The 19,105-nt window shown below is 36.5% G+C and overlaps 1 protein-coding gene across 1 annotated transcript; it reads right to left on the bottom strand.

Moving 5' to 3' along the window:
* Positions 1-1,034: 1,034 nt before the first annotated feature.
* Positions 1,035-18,847, bottom strand: zgc:174356 (uncharacterized protein LOC100137120 homolog). Its single transcript, XM_027172894.2, has 7 exons — positions 18,539-18,847; positions 16,909-17,635; positions 15,073-15,170; positions 11,183-11,321; positions 10,005-10,088; positions 8,302-8,458; positions 1,035-2,366 (listed from the first exon to the last, which is right to left on the bottom strand). The coding sequence occupies exons 1-7, from the start codon at positions 18,713-18,715 to the stop codon at positions 2,315-2,317; spliced, it is 1,434 nt and encodes a 477-aa protein (XP_027028695.2). The 5' UTR covers positions 18,716-18,847; the 3' UTR covers positions 1,035-2,314.
* Between the last annotated feature and the right edge of the window lie 258 nt (positions 18,848-19,105).

Here is a 19,105-nt window from a genome sequence, read left to right as displayed (position 1 = left end):
TGTCACCCTGATTCTACTCTGTCAGTCCGGTTCAGTTTTCCTTGATAGACTAGTTATTTTTGATCTATCAACAACTTGTCTCCTCACCTCACATATGTAATACACTGATATCTTGATAGCTTTCATCTTCCAGATCCAGAAAAGGAAATTCTTTCTTTTCACTGTCATCCTTACTCACTGGGAAATAAACACTGTTATAGTATCAAGAAGCTGGCTCGAGACATATAGTTTAAATACTTTAAAAATAGGTATTTTCAAATTGTATCATATTGTTTTTTTTTTAAAAACTAGCTATATTTTCCAGCTACAATAATTCTGATCGTGCTTTTTATGCCCCTTTAGTTATGTGTACTTTATTCATCAACTCATCACAGCCACAACATGTCTGCTGATATGCAAGAAATATAACTTTGGAATTTACTTTTCTATTTATGAAGGCTGCTTCATGCCAATTTAAAAGTTCTCAGATTATTTCACTCTGGCATGTCCTCTTCAGTCTAGTGTCAGCTGGTTGCTTAAATCCCTGTCCACCCTGCTCAATGTTCTCACACAAAAAAAATGATCTTGTCTACTGTTCTGAACACTCATTTATTTTTCTCCTGTTCTATTCTTCAACCCAGTTCTCAGTTTTCAGTGCTAACTTCTAACCTCATCTCTTACATCCCAACAATGTCTTTTACCACCAACCATCATTTCTTGTTTCTCTATTGCACGCTCGTGCCAAGTTTGGTTAGATCGGGCTATCATTTCTAACACCAAGATACCACAATGCAATATCCTCCCATCCTCGCTCACCTCAACCATCTCAATCACAGTTCCCCACAAAAGACTAACAATATTTTACATATTACACTGTCTATGGGTTTCAATGAAATCTATTGTGGTTGTCATCATCTGCTTTTGGAGTCTGATGAGTATTTTATGCTGTGGGAGTTGTCATGATCACATCCTTCTGTGGGCACATTAATGGACCAGCAGCATTAAACTAATTTAGCAGTTGTCTATATAGACAATAGAATACATACTTCAATCAGTATGTTGCAAACAATTTTTATTTTTAAATTTAAACAGTACAACACCAGTTGTTTCTCAGGGATTCACATTTTGCAGAGTGCTTTAAGGCTACTACTGAATGTTTCTCATTTACAAATTCAAATTCATTTACAAAGCCATTGCCCACATCAGTAGCTCTTACCTACATTTAAGTTTATCACCTCACTAATATCTTAAGGAACAATATTATATACATGTATTCCACTAACTACACTTTTTCATTGCATCTACTGTGATGTGGTTAATAATATGCTCATGTTCATTGGTCTGATTGTCCTAGTATCAACACCACACTATCTACTGAACTTAAAGAGTATGGTAAATAGATTCCCATACACGCCCTAATTAAATTACTTTTTTTTGGGATTGTTTGACCCACTCTAATGAAATTTTGTCATGATATGGTCTTGATAAATGTTTTCAGATAATGCACTGATCTAAACAATCACTGATCTAAACAAGTTCTAACAATGTTAATTACTGTCTTCAAGGAGCTTAATTTTCTACATCTGCCTTAACGTAGTTTAACCACTGAGCACTTGTTTTTTTTATATGCAAGCATATATCACAATGCCAGTCAGTTATGGTGCCACTGGACACACTTACAGAACATACCTGCAGCCCAATTAATGGAGCAAAGATTTCAAAATCAATTTCTTTAAGGTTAAATACAATCTCCCTAATTGGAGACCAATTTCATGCCTCCATGCTAGAGGTGAAAGAAAATATTGAGGATGGTCCCTTTGCTCTAGAGAACAGTTTAAAGCTACAATTCTCAATTACCTCTCCACTGTATGCCATTGACCTTTTAGTGTTCTTATTTCATTATGGTTGTTATTATGGCTTATGCTCTTTATTCACTCAATCAAATCACACCGGTCCAAAGGACTTCCACTGAGTACTGTCCATAGTTTTCTCTACATTAGTAACATTTCATCTGTGAAGGCATGTTCTGTTATTTTACCTGCCTGCTCATGGTCTTCAGTATATGCTAATTACATATGTGACTGAGTGGGAAATTTCTCTTGTGGTTTTAGTTTTATTAGAATCATTTGAGATGAATAATGTAGTTAAGTTTAAAAAAAGATTACATTATATTACTACTATATGTAGTCCACATTACATGTTGCACTATTGCAACAGAGTGGAACAGAATTAGTGATGTTTGGGTCTCGTGGAGAATAAGACTTGTTATTGTATCAATGGATCTTCAGTACATTATCAAATTTCAGTAAGTACAGGAGGACGGTGAGAGATATTCTCAGTCTTGCAGCATCAGGCGAGGCTGAGTGGTTGGCATTTCACTTATCCACCTGTAAGAACAGAGAGAGAGAGAGAGAGAGAGAGAGAGAGAGAGAGAGAGAGAGAGAGAGAGAGAGAGAGAGAGAGAGAGAGAGAGAGAGAGAGAGAGAGAGAGAGAGAGAGAGAGAGAGAGAGACAGAAAGGTCACTTAATATGAGAAACAGTAAGAGATAGAGGGGCTAGGCAGAAAAGAAATACTGAAATACAGAATTATCAATAATACAAAACACAGCATATCAATAATTTACATCGTTAATTCATTACTCCATGTTCACTAACCACTTTATTCTTATCAAGGTAGAAGTGGATCTAGAACTATTACAATATCTATGATGTACCTTGTCTGTAAACATAAACTCTGTGTTGCTTTATTTCACAGGAAACTATTGCTTGTTATGTAAAACAAAAATAGGGGCTTACTGTATATCATTTGAAATCATTTATTATTGTATACTGTAATGCTTTGTGCTTCTTTAGAATCTGGTTCTTCCACATGTCTGTTCTGTGCGTTTTTTTTCTTGCCATTAACGCCTCTAGGATGCTCATTAAGGTTGTAAACGTATACATCTGGATTTTTGTAAAGCTGCATTGTGACATTTTCAAAAAAGTCATTCTCCAATCTCTAGCTGAAGGCTACAATAAAACAAAGCCTTTTGTGGAGAAAAAAAAAGCTTTATTTTCAAGTTTTATTTTCATCACTTTTTTAATATTGTCTAAGAATACTATTAGTCGTGCTCACTGCAAGATTAAATCTTTAAATAATTCACAGTAAGGTGAGAGGGCAAAATATATCGCAACTGCATTTATTGCATGTTTATTTTGCTCTGTGTTTTATAGCAAGGGCTGCTAGCATTCTCTAGTATTACCTACATACAGTAGTTTATGACACACAAAAAAAATTGTGATATTAGTTTCTCAATTTTACTTAAAGAGAAAGAATTCTATTACACAGACTTAATTGCCTTTGTTTATTAGTGTCGTTGTAGTTTGTTGGTCATTGGAAATAAAGAGAAACAAAAATATAACAATGAATAGCTAATTTAAAGAGATATGCACACAAAGAAGAGGCAAATTAGTGTCATATTAGTTGCATATAACAAACATGTTACACTGACCACCTACCATTAGAGAATGATGGATTAACAATGTAAATTTAGAATGATATTAGAACAAACATTGTGATATGTAATTAATTGTATTTTTCGGGGTTTTTAAGTGTGCTCCATTGCTGATAGCTAATTGCTGTTGGCAGGTAATATGCAGGCGTGCCATTGCTTTCTGTCTGGGTGCTTTGTGGGTTTGTCAGGCAGCGAGGTGGGCCTTCATTTCCACTTTTAATGAGAGACTACACATGCAGAACAATATCAGGCATCAATGCTAATACTCCATTTCTGTTGTTCTTCCCCCACAGACACAGCCATGGCCTAACTAAGCCTTAATTTCAGAATCATGAGAAGCAGCTCATTCTTAATTGCTGCTCCACAGCAGACTGCACACAGCCACACAGAAAGAGCATGTGAGAGATGAGACTTCAACTTTTATCTAATAAAGTATAATGATGGCTGGGGATGGTATCTGTTTCCTTAACACTCTGGCTTTGTCTCACTTGTGTTCTATTTCTGCATAACAAAACCAAAATGAATCAATTAGGAATATATTTAAATACAGGCTTAATAATATAAATTTTAAATATTACAGTTTAAAAGTTTTAGCTATTGCTGAGTACAGATAAAAATCCCTTGTTTTGATTGCCAAGCAGTTGGGAGGTTAAAAAACAAAACATTATAGTACTCATTTAAAATGAGGGTAAATTTAAAATAAAATGATTAATAATGTGTTTGTAATTTGACTTTCCTCCAGGCTTCACTGGACAGTGAGAACCAAGACCAGTTATACTGCACAATAATTCAATAAAGCATTCGTGCACATCTGGGTGGATTTGTACGTTGTACCTCCTTTCATGGAAAACGTGTTTCAGAATGAGTCAATGTAAAAAGTCAAGCATTTATTTTTATATCATGTCTATCTATAATTCATGGTGCTGTTACGAGCAGCCTATTACATTTTTGCAAGTGTTTGAGCTGTTTGATTATGCCAGTGTAGTTATATTCAGAAGGCTGATGCCAAATGCAAGCACCTTACCTGCAGTAACACCTGATATGTGCTCCGATGAATATGTATTCATCGAGTTTCATTTTGTCTTATTATGCAAATTTGATATGTACAAGTCTCAACCATACACACCTGTGTATTTCCCCATTGCTGTTGCAAACTGACAGTGCAATTACTCATGATGCAAAAATGACAAAATCTTTACCAACTAACACAGTGCATGTTGTGCATATTTAATCCCAACTCAATAAAGAGTTCTATTCTCATTCTAACTGCAATATACTGCACACGTCTTGGGCCGGTTTTAAAGAGAATGGTTCATTTGAACAACAGTTTGCATGACAGATTGAATTTTGAAACACCAAAACAAATACTCAAGATTCTGACTTCAATGTCTGCAGAATGTAAAAGACTGCGTAAAGAATTATCAGTCTTCAATCCTCTGCACCACACTTACAGATTACATTTGCACCTTTCAGCGAATAAGCTGCCACTCATATTTTTGCTCACCAGTTCTGTGAGGCCGTCAATCTATACACTGTGTTCCCTCCCGGGCTAAAACCGATAATTCGCTCCTTTAGTGGGAATGAGACATTATATATATATATATACACACATACACACACACACACACACACTATCTTGTATGTAACGCAATCCTCTATTCACTTAGACTCATTTAATTCTTCCTGCTATTACAAGATGTACCATCGCTAAGCACAGTGAATGAAGGACATTCGGTTATTGGTTAGAACATGTTGTACAGACTGTTCTAACCTTGCAATAAGACAAAGCACATATGATAATATATTGATAAAAGATATTTGATAATATAAATCTTATTGGTTTTAAATGTCTAAATGAAAATGGGAAGAAAAAGAATATGCGTATATTATCCATATCTGTGGCTCACTTGTGAATGCAGTTTGCACGCTCGCAACTTTAAGTTCATATAAAAAAAATTAGAAAAAGTATAGCAGAAGCATTTAGATAGATCCAATCTAAATGCTTGAGAGCAGAAGGTAAAGGTAATTGTTGAGGATAATGAGTGTGATGCTTTGATGAATGGATTAAGTCTGGTTTTAAGTACGTATTCTCCTGTGACAATGTAAACTCTGTTGTGTTTCACACCACTGAGCCATCCTACCCTTTGTTCACCACTACTGACTTGGCCATTATTATGTCTCTCATTATCGCTCATGGCTCATCAATATTCTAGAAGATCAGCCTTAGGAAGACCCACACACATTCTCTGGTGCTTGACACAGATGCATACAAATCTATGCACCCTACATGTACATGTGCGTGCACTGTCTGACTGAGGGGGGAAGAAATGTAATTTCCTAGCTATAGGAAGAGTATCTAAAAGTTCTGACAATAATGTCTTCTAATGGCATTTTTCATTATCCTCATGAGGGCCTTAGGGCTTTTTAATACACTGAAAGGCATGCTCACGTTAATGTGCTTCAAATTATATACACTCCAGAAAGCTGAATTCAGTGGAACAATGGATAAGAATAGGATTAAACCGTGAAATATCTGCCATTCAAAAGAATTTATATTGCTCTCTCACTATTCTAATAAAGGCATTCTTGTGAAAAAGAATTGACATCTCATTGTTGTAATTAATGCATCTAATCTAGTATGACACATCCATGCTTCCTGCGTAATTTTAACAAGCATTGTCACTTTTTGCTGCACTCAACTTCACACAAAAAAATGTAAACACTTCAAGAATGTAGAGTGTAAAAAAATCGAGCTTTGTTAGATCTGATTTCCTAATATTATTGAAATTCTTTATGTGCAGTAAAATATAGTGTGTGAATGACTGATTGCACACCTATTACTCCCCTGGGGTTTATTACAGGTTATGGGTTCCTGCCACTTATTTTATCATCCTGTAATAGTAGCATGGAGGGCTGCAGGTTCCACAGTATATAACTGTAAGGCTGGAAGAGCCCCAGATCCAAGGAGCAGGCCATTAGTGGTATAATTATAGGCAGGGTATGATAACCATTCCACACTTCAATAACCACTGCACAGAGTCTTTATTGTGCTAGTGGTTCTTAATACCTTCATTACGAAAGACAATCGCTTAATTATAGAGTCTACAGAATATCAAATGTGCTTCAAAATCAATTTAAAGTTGGGTAACAGAGATTATTAGAAGTTTAATTGTTATCCTGGCGTATACTGTATGCTAGTTAAGTATCAGCAGTCAACACGGCTCTGGTAACTAAGCAAATATTAACACATAGCATAATGGTGCGTAAAGAAGTAACATTTCCTATTGCAAGAACTGAGTGTTGGTGATTGTTTCACTTGAAACGATGAAAATCCATTTAGGGTCTATTTACACTTTAAGCACTGGTGCCACATTTGTTCAGCATCAAACACGGAAGGAGGTACTTCCTAAAGAGAAAGTTGCAGCCTCATTAAGAGTAAGAGTAGTACTGTGGGTTCAGTTATGAATCAATAGTTCCTTGTGCATTAGTTTGAAAATGACCTAATTCAACAAACCTTAGCCTGAAATGTATTAAAATGTATTTTGGTGTATGAAAATTTATTCATACAGCCAGTATGGTGCTAATTGTCATCCTGACATAGCTCTGTATATTATTACTGCTTTAATGACTAGACATTTATGATGTTTGTTTAAACATAATATGTTGCATGTGCTATTAAGTGTTGACGCACATATACACAAAGCAGTCAACCTAAAGTCATTCATATTAAGGATATTAGTACATTTCTTAAAAATGCACAAGCAGGATATTAAGACACATGTCAAGAACTGTGAATAAACATAGAAAAGGGAAAAGCACATCACAGACTCCTCAGACACTACAAATCCTAATACAATGGCCCATTTGTGTATAAATGTATACGCTTAAATTTTACACCATACAAAATCATTATTTCACACCATGCCTGACTGAGTAGCACAGCCATTTTTAATCATGATTTTTTTAGCATTATCATCTGTCTGTTGTTTATGAAAGGTTTATAAGTGAAGGAATATACGAGAGAAAGATCAATATCTAATTCCCCTGGTCTTCATTACTCTGCTCAGGAATGAGTATCATAACTGTGCCTCACATTTAAGAGTAGCAGAGTGATGTGGCTGTATCATGCTGTTTGTTATCACCTCGGTTTTTATGTGACCACACTAATAGCTCATGTAAATGAATAATGTATGAAAATAGGCCTGTGTTCCATGCTAAGCAAGATAAATATTATCTACGTTTAGTAAAAAATATGAAAATCTGTCACTATCAGTGTATCAGAATGGCACGAGATAAAAGCATTAAAGACACACGAGGTAAACAGACAAAAAGAAAAACCTTCTGAAGATATGACTTGCTATTAAGACAAAATGATGCTCGTGTGCAGCCCACATTTGAGGAAAATGAAATGAGCTCATAGAATTCTGTCTCAGTGCAATTACAGCACATTAGAAGGTGATTATATATCCTTTATGAACATTACACTGAGGTCATTTGCAAAGATATTAAAAGAAAATTTGAGTGTTTGCGAGAAATATCTTATGGTTTCGGTTTTAAACTTTTCCATTGGAAAACTATATAAGTCTGGTTAAAGAGATGCTAAAGTGGTTAGTGATGTAGTGCAATTAATCCTAATGCTCAGAAAGTGGCCACATTTATATGCAATAATTACAGTTTTGCCTCATTTGTTAAGGGTTACTAGGGCTGCTGTGCATGTCAACAAACATTAAAAGCTTGTTTATGAGTCTGTATGGCACCACTGCCATTGATGCCAACATAATTATAACAAGCATCATTTACTGTCTGTATCACTCAAAATGGTACTTACTGCATAAGGATCAAGACAATGATGCAAAAAGTAGCCATTATTATGAAGGGCATGCCCGGAAACGTAGGCAGGGTCAGAGGGTACAGGCCGTTGAATATGATGCCAGCAATGAGGATGGAAGTGGCCTCCACTGAAGCCGAGAAGGAAAACATGGCACCTGTCGAGATAAGATCGGACCAGTGGAAATTATTTGAAGATATGGTTAGTGGTATAAACAGGATTCTGTTTTTCATGTTTTGCTTCAGATCTGTTTTTATCCACATAATGTTGGTTTTTAGAGCTGAATAAATGTTTTGCTCATTGGAGTCCATACAATAGGGTTTGGAGGGACACATAAGCACAGGGTTGATTCGCATTGATAAAACATTTACCCAGGCTGTAGTCAACTCTAGGGCAGTTCTGATTAACTGGAGCAGAATGAGCTGGCGCGCAGGGTGCATGAGAGCAGCATTTAAGTGCCTCTAACAGGGAATCCTTATTGATTTGAGCTAGAAAGCCTCTGAATACTAAATCTGAAGTGTTATTGATAAGCAACCTGAGAGACAGGAGACATAAAAGGACTAACTGCATTTTTTTTCACGATGGAGGGTGGGAAGAATAAGTCAAATCAGAGTCAAATCAGAACATCATCAGCTCTTCTACAGGAAATCTGTGGCTCAATGCCACGGCTCGGGTTCGATGCCTGGGCAAGAAACCAACCCAGTCACTGAGGGTTAGCTCAATGCTAGTCCCAAGCCTGGATAAATTAAGAGGGCTGTGTCAGGAAGGGCATCTGACATAAAACCTGTGCCAAATCAAAAATATGCAGATCGGATAATCTGCTGTGACGACCCTGAACAAGAAACAGCCGAAGGACAACAACAGCAACCACGGTGATCTGTGGCAAAAAGAATTACACACAAAATGTTTTCATTTCAGATGCATCAAATGTGAAGTGTTTTGAAAAACAGGGAAATCTCTAAAGCATTGTCTGCATGTCTGAGCAAAGGCACACACAGGTTGTGACAATCGATCCATCTAAATGTTTGCTGTGTTTGAAGCCACTTGAATAGACTAAAATAAAGAGGCATGTCCTAATTTCTAGCTCATGGAAAGATGAAAATTGCATAATTTAAGCTCTGCTAACGTGAGATGTACCCATCTAAGCATATCATATTGACCGGTGTCAGTTCCCAAAGTTTCTACACCAGATTAAAAGAGTCTAGCCACACAAGCTATTAGTAATTAATTTTGACTGACATCCAAATTCTAGTAGCTGTTGCCTGGTCTCTTGAAAATAAATTCCTCTTTCATTTGCTGTAATTCATATATAATATCTAATACAAACAATTCCCAACTGCATCCTGCAAAACACTGACTCTGAGGACTGACAGAATTAAACCGTGCGGTTTAATTATTTTAAAAAAATAAACAGCAATTAAATGGATTTCAGTCATCTAATCAATCTATACAGCTGTGACTTTCATTAAAATGCCATGTGTGAAAAATGGTTATTAATATCAAGGGCTTTCAGCTCTAAGTGCATCCAATGCCATGCAAACTACAGATTAACAATGCAGACATGAATCATTTAATCGTCTTCTGGGGATCGTGGTGGTTAAGGTTAATCTGGAATGCATATTTTTTTCTCAGAGGAGCAGATATAACTGTTGGCCATGACTGGATTAAATGTGTGGGTGAAGTATGTTACACTGAAAGCCTACCTTGTTCATCAGGTTCCACGATAGCAGAGGACAATGATCGAATCACTGCTTGTGTGATCCCACCCGGCATGCCCACTACAGCCACTAAAAAGTAAACATAAAAAAACCCACTTACAATTACTATTCTTGGTGAAAATTGCACTCAGTATTTGCATGATATTATACAGTACAGCTATGTGTGCGGTTACCACTGCACTTAGGACTGCTGAGAGCTGCATGTATCATATAAAGTAATTTGTAAATTAGACAGAATTGGGATGTTCAATAATTCATGAATGCATGCACCAAATCCAATTTTAACTTAAATATCTTGGTTCAAGTATGCAGCAGTAGCAGTTCCCTTAAATGGAATAGAAAATGCTCACTTATTGCCAAAGCTATTTGGAATAAGGCATGCTTGATTCCATCCTGTTACACACACACAAACACACACTCACACGCACATGCTTTTGCATTGAAATCGAGGTGGCGGCTTCTGCATGATGCCGCTGTGTCCCTTATTATCTCAGGCAAGAGAATAGATCAGAATGCAGATGCCTCCTTCAGCTGCTGATTATTCACCAGAGCCGCCACTCATCTCCCTGTCAAAGTACTCCAGTTCTCAGGGTCGTTTAGAATAACAGTCTCATTACGATTTATGTAATTAAAGATATCAATATTGATCAGTCCCTCATCCCCTTCATTGGCTCTCTGCAGTGAATGATGAAGTTCTATAAATGCTTCTTTTAGTTGTGTTTTCAAAAGCGATCACACTCTGTAGAAATCATTTACACAGCATATAACACAGACACACACACTCACGCACACACACACACACAGTGACCATTTTTGCCAAATTGCCATTCATTGGCAATCATTTAGAGCAGGCAGTTTTAGTTAGTAAAGAAAACAAACAGCCAAGAAAAGATAGACTGGGCCGTTTACTAGTTTTATTTTTTACCATGCATAATGGAACACAATTTTATCACAGAAGCTTTCATTGGAGTAATAATAATGACATTTGTTACACTTATATTTGACACACTTTACGTACATTAATGCACTTGACTGCTAATGACACACATATTTTCATTTATTTATACAGTGTATTCTGCATAATATTGTTGTACACTATCATGCAAAATTTTATGAGTGTATGTGTATAAAGGAAATTACGGAGTTAGATGATGGGCACCTACCCAAGCAGACCATCCATGTGTTAGTGGAAAAAGCCAGCAGGACATACGAGGCAGCTCTAAACACAACGCTGAGTTTTGCCAACGTCATCTCCTTAAGGCAATGCATCAGCAAAGGGAACAAACCCAAGAGACCAGCACCCTGGCAGAGAGCACAGGAACAATATCCAGATTAATGTCCATACAAGTTATGATAGCAGATATTTTGTAGACAGATTGGGGGGAAAATGTCAGCACATTTGGCATGTATCTTCCAAAATATGTTAAAATTAATTGGTATAATGTGTTGTACTAACAAGAGATATTTCCCTTGACTATAAAAATAAATATATATATCACTTGTAGGCATTTTACAGGAGCTGAGAGGCCAACAGAATATTATACATGAACATTTTGAATCCAGGGGATACATTTTCTAAATGCAGTTATGTTTTGCCCTAAATGCTCTTGTTTGGCCATTCATTAACAAATATGTTATAAATATTTCAGGCTCTTTAGTTTCATTATGGTTCAAACATGTGACTTAATTAACCTTCACAGCCTCTGCTTGATGAAAATATCAGGGGGGAAAAATCACAATTATAAATGTATTAATCAGCATGTCAGGGTACAGCATATTTATAAATGATTGCTTGTGATAGTGTGTCAGCACTGTGATCCATTTCAAGAAGATAGTAAGTGATAACACTCCACTTCACAGCTAGTTGGTGGCTGATGTCATCAGGTTTCTTTGCCTTCTTTTAAAAAAGAAAAAGAATAAATAACCCTTTCTCATAACGCGTACTATGAAGCCAGTATTCATAATGCAATATATCCACTTACATAGCAGACATATTACCTGAAAGGAGGTTACTGCTATATATTCCTGTATGTAACTTAATGAATCATGCACATTTCTACATACAGTACGTATGCCAAGCACTATAAGGGTTTATGTGTAATAATGCATCTATGTATGAATTCAGGTTACATAATTCATTAAATGTTTACATATTCAGATACCTGCTGATACCTTCATAAAATTTTTAAGTATTATGAATAATGTATTCATAGGATGTAATACCACTTTGTGGAGTTTAATTCTTTCTCACTGTATATTCCAGTAAATATCAGTCAATGTGAATCAACCATGAACTCTGACATCTAAAGTAGGTATTGTTGTGTTAGATACTAAAAACTAAAGTCTGTGTTTTGTCTTGACTTTTAACAAAGCAGCACCATGTAATACTGGCACCAACATTATCAGAAACTCTCTTCCGTTTTCTCTGAGTCCTCCCCAAAAGAGCTGTCTGGTTGGTGGTTGGCTAATCATCCTTTAAGGTCTTAGTGTATTAACCAAAATATCTCCAGCAGCCATTTGGTCCAGACATAGATCATCATAGTATTTCAGAGAATCAGTGCTCTACCTACCTCACAAAAGGCAGCTGAGCAAATGTCCCATGGTGCATTGCGGACCACTCGAGTCAACATGGAGTGGTATCATCTGCCTGGTCGGGAAGCTCTGTTCCTTAATGAGCAGCTTTTTTTAAGTGCCACTTTAAGGCATGGCATCGATCTGTTCAAATGATCGATGAAATTAGAGTGCAAGGCTCCTGTCACAGTAGGAAAAACTGAGCCCCCTACTGATTTCTGTCACTGGACAAAGACAAACTGAAGCAGGACCTTGATATAGTAAATAAAGACCTTGGATGTTTCTGGAGAAATCTTCAGTATTTTTAGAAACTTTATTTTTGTTGAATTGTAGATGTCTTCAAACGATGAATTTGGCCAAGAATCATTTGCAATAGAGTCTTTGGGTGAACTACATTGACTGTTAAACTTTGAATTATATTAGCAGTATAAACACAAATACATGGCACCAGGATTTGTTATACAGTATATGTTGTTTGTTAATAAAGAGAACTTGCTTTATTTATGTCAGATTTACTCAACCCATAAGCTCCAATTCCCAGAACACGCTTTGGCCAATAAACATGGCTCGCAATCACTAGACTTCTGATCACAAACAATTGTTCCCAATTAAACACACACACACACACACACACACACACACACACACACACACACACACACACACACACACACACACACACACACACACACACACAAACACACGCACACACGCGCGTGCATGCCTTTGCTTAGTTACCCTTCTGATGGCCTGACCAATGCCTGTAATGCAAAACATGAAATTGAAAATAATTATGCCAATCATTGTGGAATCTTCTGCTTTGCTCTCATTAAATCATGCTGAACTGCAAGTGCAAAGCTCTCATTTCTTGATTGGTTAATATTATATGTTCGATAAAGAATAGATTAAATTATCTATATGAGTCATATGTGATAAAATCCAAATGATTCTAAATCTTTCACAAAATCTTTTCACATCTGTAGTGCTGATAAAGGTGTTAACCTGGCAAATAACACATTGTCATTATCACCTAACATTCAAAAATGGCAAGTGAAAAATATACACTATACAGCCAAGTCACCTGATTACCACACTCATACAGTTGTGCTCAAAAGTTTGATTACCCTGAAAGAAATTGCTAAACATTGCCATTTATTTGGAAAATATGACTGAAAATCCGAAGTATTTTTTTCTTATTTAAAGATAATGGTCGCTTGAAGTCATTAATTATCACATAGTTGTTTGACTCCTTTTTAAAACCTAAGGATAAATGAAATCACCTAAACAACCCTGATCGAAGGTTTACATATCCTTGAATGTTTGGCAACATTATAAACACACAGGTTGACACTTAGAGGTTTAAATGGCTATTAATGGGAAGTTTCCAAACCTGTGACTCATTGTAATTGTAATTAGTGTCTGTGTATAAATAGTCAGTGAGTTTCTCAGCTCAGGAGGTGATGCACTGATTGGCTGGATACTGCACCATGGGGAAGACAAAAAACTGCCAATGGACCTGCGTAATAATGTAGTTGAACTTTATAAAGCAAGAAAAGAACATAAAAAGACTCTCAAGACTTGAATATGCCAGTCAGTACTGTTCAAACCCTGATAAAGAGGTGGAAAATAAGAGGTTCTGTTGATACTAAGCCACGTCAGGTAGATCAAGAAAGATTTCACCCACTACTGCCAGAAGAATTTTTTCATAAAGGTGCAGTTTCTGCAAGACAACCAAAGAATTTACAGGTACTGGAGGCATTTTTTCCAAGACGACTGGGCAGCTACACCACCAGAGAGAATAAAGGACCTCATGCACAATTATTACAAAAGACGGTCTGCCATCATTAATGTTAAAATGGCCAAAAAAACGCTATTAAGAACTAAAGGTGTGCAAACTTTTGCACAGGGATTATTTCCTTATTTTCTTTTTATGTTTTGTTTTGCATTCTCACTCATGATTTCTTTGCACATCTGGTAAAATTTTTCCAAGGTATGCAAACTTTTGAGTACAACTGTATTTAGATCTTGCCTAAATTGTTGCCACAAAGTGCATAAATGTCTTGTACACTGTAGCATTAAAATCACCCTTCACTGGAGCCCAGTCCAAACATGTTCAAGCACAAAGTTTGGTCACCTGACATCGCTAACTCTAGTTTGGAGACGCACTAAATATCCATTGAGGTTGTGTCTCCACATTGAAAAAATGTACTGTTAGAGTCCGTAAATTGAATTAAGGCCACTCTTTCCAAAATGCCATTTGCTAATTTGTCCACAAAAAAGCAAAGAAAGATAGAGTGAAAACTACATTTATTTTGGCATACATGTAAGAATGGATCTCTGAAGCCACTAGACATACACATGGTATGGACCACTAGAGGCATTTTGAAGAAATGTTGAGCTCCACGCTTTGATCTGGTTAAAAAAAAAAAAAAAACATGATTCATCAGAGAGAACATGACTCTGTGGAAACAAAACCACTTACCAACAAGAACATTCTGGCAGAGTTAAACACTCCAAACATTGCAGTTGTGAACTCTCTGGGCTCATACATCAAATAGAGCAGTAAGACAGAATTATCCCCTGGGGAGACATAAGCACATATAAGCACATAAAGGCACATATCGTTATTCTCTCTCTCTCTCTCTCTCTCTCTCTCTCTCTCTCTCTCTCTCTCTCTCTCTCTCTCTCTCTCTCTCACACTCACCTCAAAAGGGCTGATACACAGAGAGAGCATTTAGCATTTATAACCCACCTTGAAACAGCTTAGAAATATTATCAACACAAACAGGCAGCTCAGCCAATGTGCTCACATTAGCCTAAACTGATAGATTGCTGTCGACAGAATGTCCAAATGGTGGGAAATTAGGTTGGTTAATTACATATAGCACATACATACAGTACACATACGTGTCCTGTAGGGCTCTTTGGAGTTAACAGATTTTAAAGGACATACAAATTTAATTATGAATTTATAATTCTTTTTCTATTACTTCTCATTTTCACTATGGCGATTATTATTTAGTATTATTACTAATTCTGTTTTTGTTCAAGATTCAAAAGTTCATGTAATTTATGTTTATGTACAGGAGACGATTACACAATACAGTGAATTTTTTTGCTCTATGGCTCCTCCAGGATCCTCTGATATCATTTAAACGAAATATACAGAAGACACAAAAGCTTGGATTTGTCAGCAGGCAAACTAAATTAAAATTCACTTCATGCAAGCTCTGAACATTTGGTTCTATAAATTGTGATAAATGACAGTTCATTTAAAAAGAACTTAAATGCTACAATACAAAATCTCTTGCATACAGGCTGGAATATTTCTTGTGCACTTCATCTGATGCTGTATACGGTGGTCAAATAATATAACCGTTTTCACAATAGTGTGTGGAATGATATACACTAAACTCTAAGCCATTTGTAAATCACACATCTTTATTATATTTACCACAGTTCTTAAGTAGATAAATTATATGAATTTGCTTACTGAATACTACTGAATGCTGCTGAATTAGATGATGCATTAATCACTTCAATGTTATTCACTAAATAAAGCCACTGCAAAAATACCAACATATAGTGCCATCCAGAATTATTAGCAACCTTGATATAAATGCACAACAAAAATCATTATAATTTTTTTTCCAAATATATATATATATATATATATATATATATATATATATATATATATATATATACAAAATTACTGCCCCAACTAATAATAAATATGGAATTTCTCAGTTTAGTTCATTCTTGAGTTTGTCAAGTTTTAAAATGAACTGCTTACACAAACTTCACCAAATGTTAATAGAACTATAACTGGCATTGTGTGTTGTGGTCAGATTGTTGAGTGAAAATCTGTGAGTGAAAATATGAATTCTGAAGTTCCAAGCTATTTCAGCCCTGGACACAAATAGAGTTTATAACCAGATGATGAGACAGAGATTATAGTGCCAAATCAACAAATGTTGACAATGGACACAATTCAATGTTCTGCAATGACCATCCCAATCTATGATCAGATTTAAACCCTTGTGAAAACCTGTGGATTACATGAAAGAGCATAAATCCTGAAGCATATAATTTATCTAAATATTCCCCATTAAATCGTGAAACAAGCTCAATCTAAAACTGTCTCCAACCTTTTTAAACATTACAGCAATAGACTCAGTGATGTTATTCCTTCTAGAGAATTGTTTGGAATCAAATGTCATTTTCATTAAGTGTGCCAATAATATTTGAGGACACTGTATATTTGCCTTACTTATCTTTCCCTGTTTATTGAACCAAAGATTTATGTTGTACTCACCAACAGCTACCAGGTTATTTATGAAGGTGCAAAGGATGAGGAGGTGCAGCTTTAGTCTATCCTGACCATTCCTTCTCTTGAATACTGCCCTAAATGACAGCCTGGCATACTTCAGGAATATCACTCCAGACTCCTGCCCTTCATTTTCAGCAGAAAAGATGTTTAAAGTACTGTTGATTGGTTTAGGATCTCGGAGCCACAGCAGGATATAGAGTATAGCTAAAACATTACAGGCAATGTAGGCTCCAAAAGCTGCCACCAAGCCGACCTCCTGTGTCAGAAAACCACCCAGGAGAAAGCCCACCATTCCCCCTACAAAGATCATAGACTCGGCTATGGCCATGCGCAGAGTGCGACTTGAGATAGATTCTATGGTAACATCAGCTAGGAAGCTGAAAGAGCTGAGAAAGATGGAAACATGGCCACCGGTTAAGCCAATGAAGGCAGCTGCGAGAAGGCACCAGTAGACACTCAGGCTCTTCACCAATACCAAAGCCAACAGCACTCCACCACTCAGCAGTGAGAGTATGAAAGGCAGCAGCATTACTGACCTGCGGCCAGCCTGGTCAGACCAAGAACCCAACATCATGGCTGGGGGAATAGATAACACACTGATCATGGCTGTGTAGAGCAGCAAGATGTAGGAAGAGTGTGACTCGACTTCCTCATTCTCTCTCTGTTCTGAGTTACTGCATATGGATGTGTCCTTGTATAGTTCTTGGCAAACCTACAGATAATGAGAAAAAAAGAGGAGAGTGAGTATTAATTTTCTGAATGATTGGCTTAACTACTGGTAGGACATTTTGATTGATTAGCAGAATGTTTTTGTACCTGTGCTTTATACAGCTCTTTGAATTCATTTATTCATTTTTCTTTACTTACTGTACATTTAGGTAATTATTTATTTTCTCAGCAACATTTAATGTAGCACATATAAAATGTATATTGTTTATGTATGTATGTATGTATGTATGTATGTATGTATGTATGTACAGTATGTATGTAAAGGTATAACTGAAGCATTCATATATTTTGCTCAGTTTTCACCTCAGACATTTTTATGACAATTGTATAATGTATTCGTTACAGATGTATTGAATCTCATAGGCAAGAAAATGAGGGTTCCTGTCAGATGCTGCTTGCCAGATATGGCCAACAAGCAAGCTGGTGGCCCACAACAAATGCATAAAGCCTTTTTGATGGTTCAATTTTGCATCTACTAACACAAAATGAAGCTGAATTCGATATCACCTATATGACCTTAATGAACTTTGGTGCTCAGCAGCTAATCTCAGAAAATGGTGGCCAGTAAATCTTAGAGTAATTGAATCTAGAACACAAACAATTACAAAGCCTTCTGGTTTTGTTTCAGGATCCCTGTGAGTCATGGTCATTTCAGTTTGATTAATGCTTGCTGTTGTTCTGGGTTTTGAGTGCATCGTAACACTGTTGTACCTCATGCATGCACTACCCTGTATGCGAACTTCCCTAGTACTGCACTCTGCTGACCTGTTTTTTAAGGTGACAGCAAAACACTATCCTAGAACCAAGTTTGATTAATCTCTCTCCCTCTCCCCGCCGAAGCACTTGTAGGACACAGATAGCCTAAAGGAACAGTTGCAACACTTACCTTGTCCATGACCAGGCGCTGATAAGCCGGTAGCATTATGAAGGTGCTGGTCATGTAAAAGAATATTGCTGGCTCCACTGTAACAATTCTCCTCAGCTTCTCCAGACATTGTGGCATATTATGTTTCACAGTTAAAGGATACACAAACAAAGAAGGATGCGTGCTATGTAAGGTCATGCAAGTAGCCGCTGCATTTCTTTAGTTCTCACTTTCTAAAATAAAACACCTATCTATGTAAGAAAATCGCTGTTGTGTACTGTAGATGAGGTCACATGAGTCTCAGCTGCAAAACCCAGGAAGTGCCTTAGTCATGACCTGCTCTTATCAGGAAACAACAGTTTATCTTCATTGGCTGGGAAACTGTTTTATGGTGCCTGGTTCACCCACATGACATTCCTAGTGTACATAGATTAACAGTACCTTTTCCTCGCTAGCATGACAGAAAAGGGTTTTTTAAAAGTTAGGATACAAACAGGCTCTGATTATCAGAATCATATTCTGTAAATTGTTTCGGCATGGAAGAATGCCAAATATTTTTATAATACGCCATCTGAATATTATACACAA

The sequence above is a fragment of the Tachysurus fulvidraco genome, chromosome 12 (assembly GCF_022655615.1).
Source record: "Tachysurus fulvidraco isolate hzauxx_2018 chromosome 12, HZAU_PFXX_2.0, whole genome shotgun sequence".
NCBI classification, from domain to species: Eukaryota; Metazoa; Chordata; class Actinopteri; order Siluriformes; family Bagridae; genus Tachysurus; species Tachysurus fulvidraco.
Note: the sequence above shows the minus strand (reverse complement) of the source record. Positions and strands in the feature narration are given on the sequence as shown.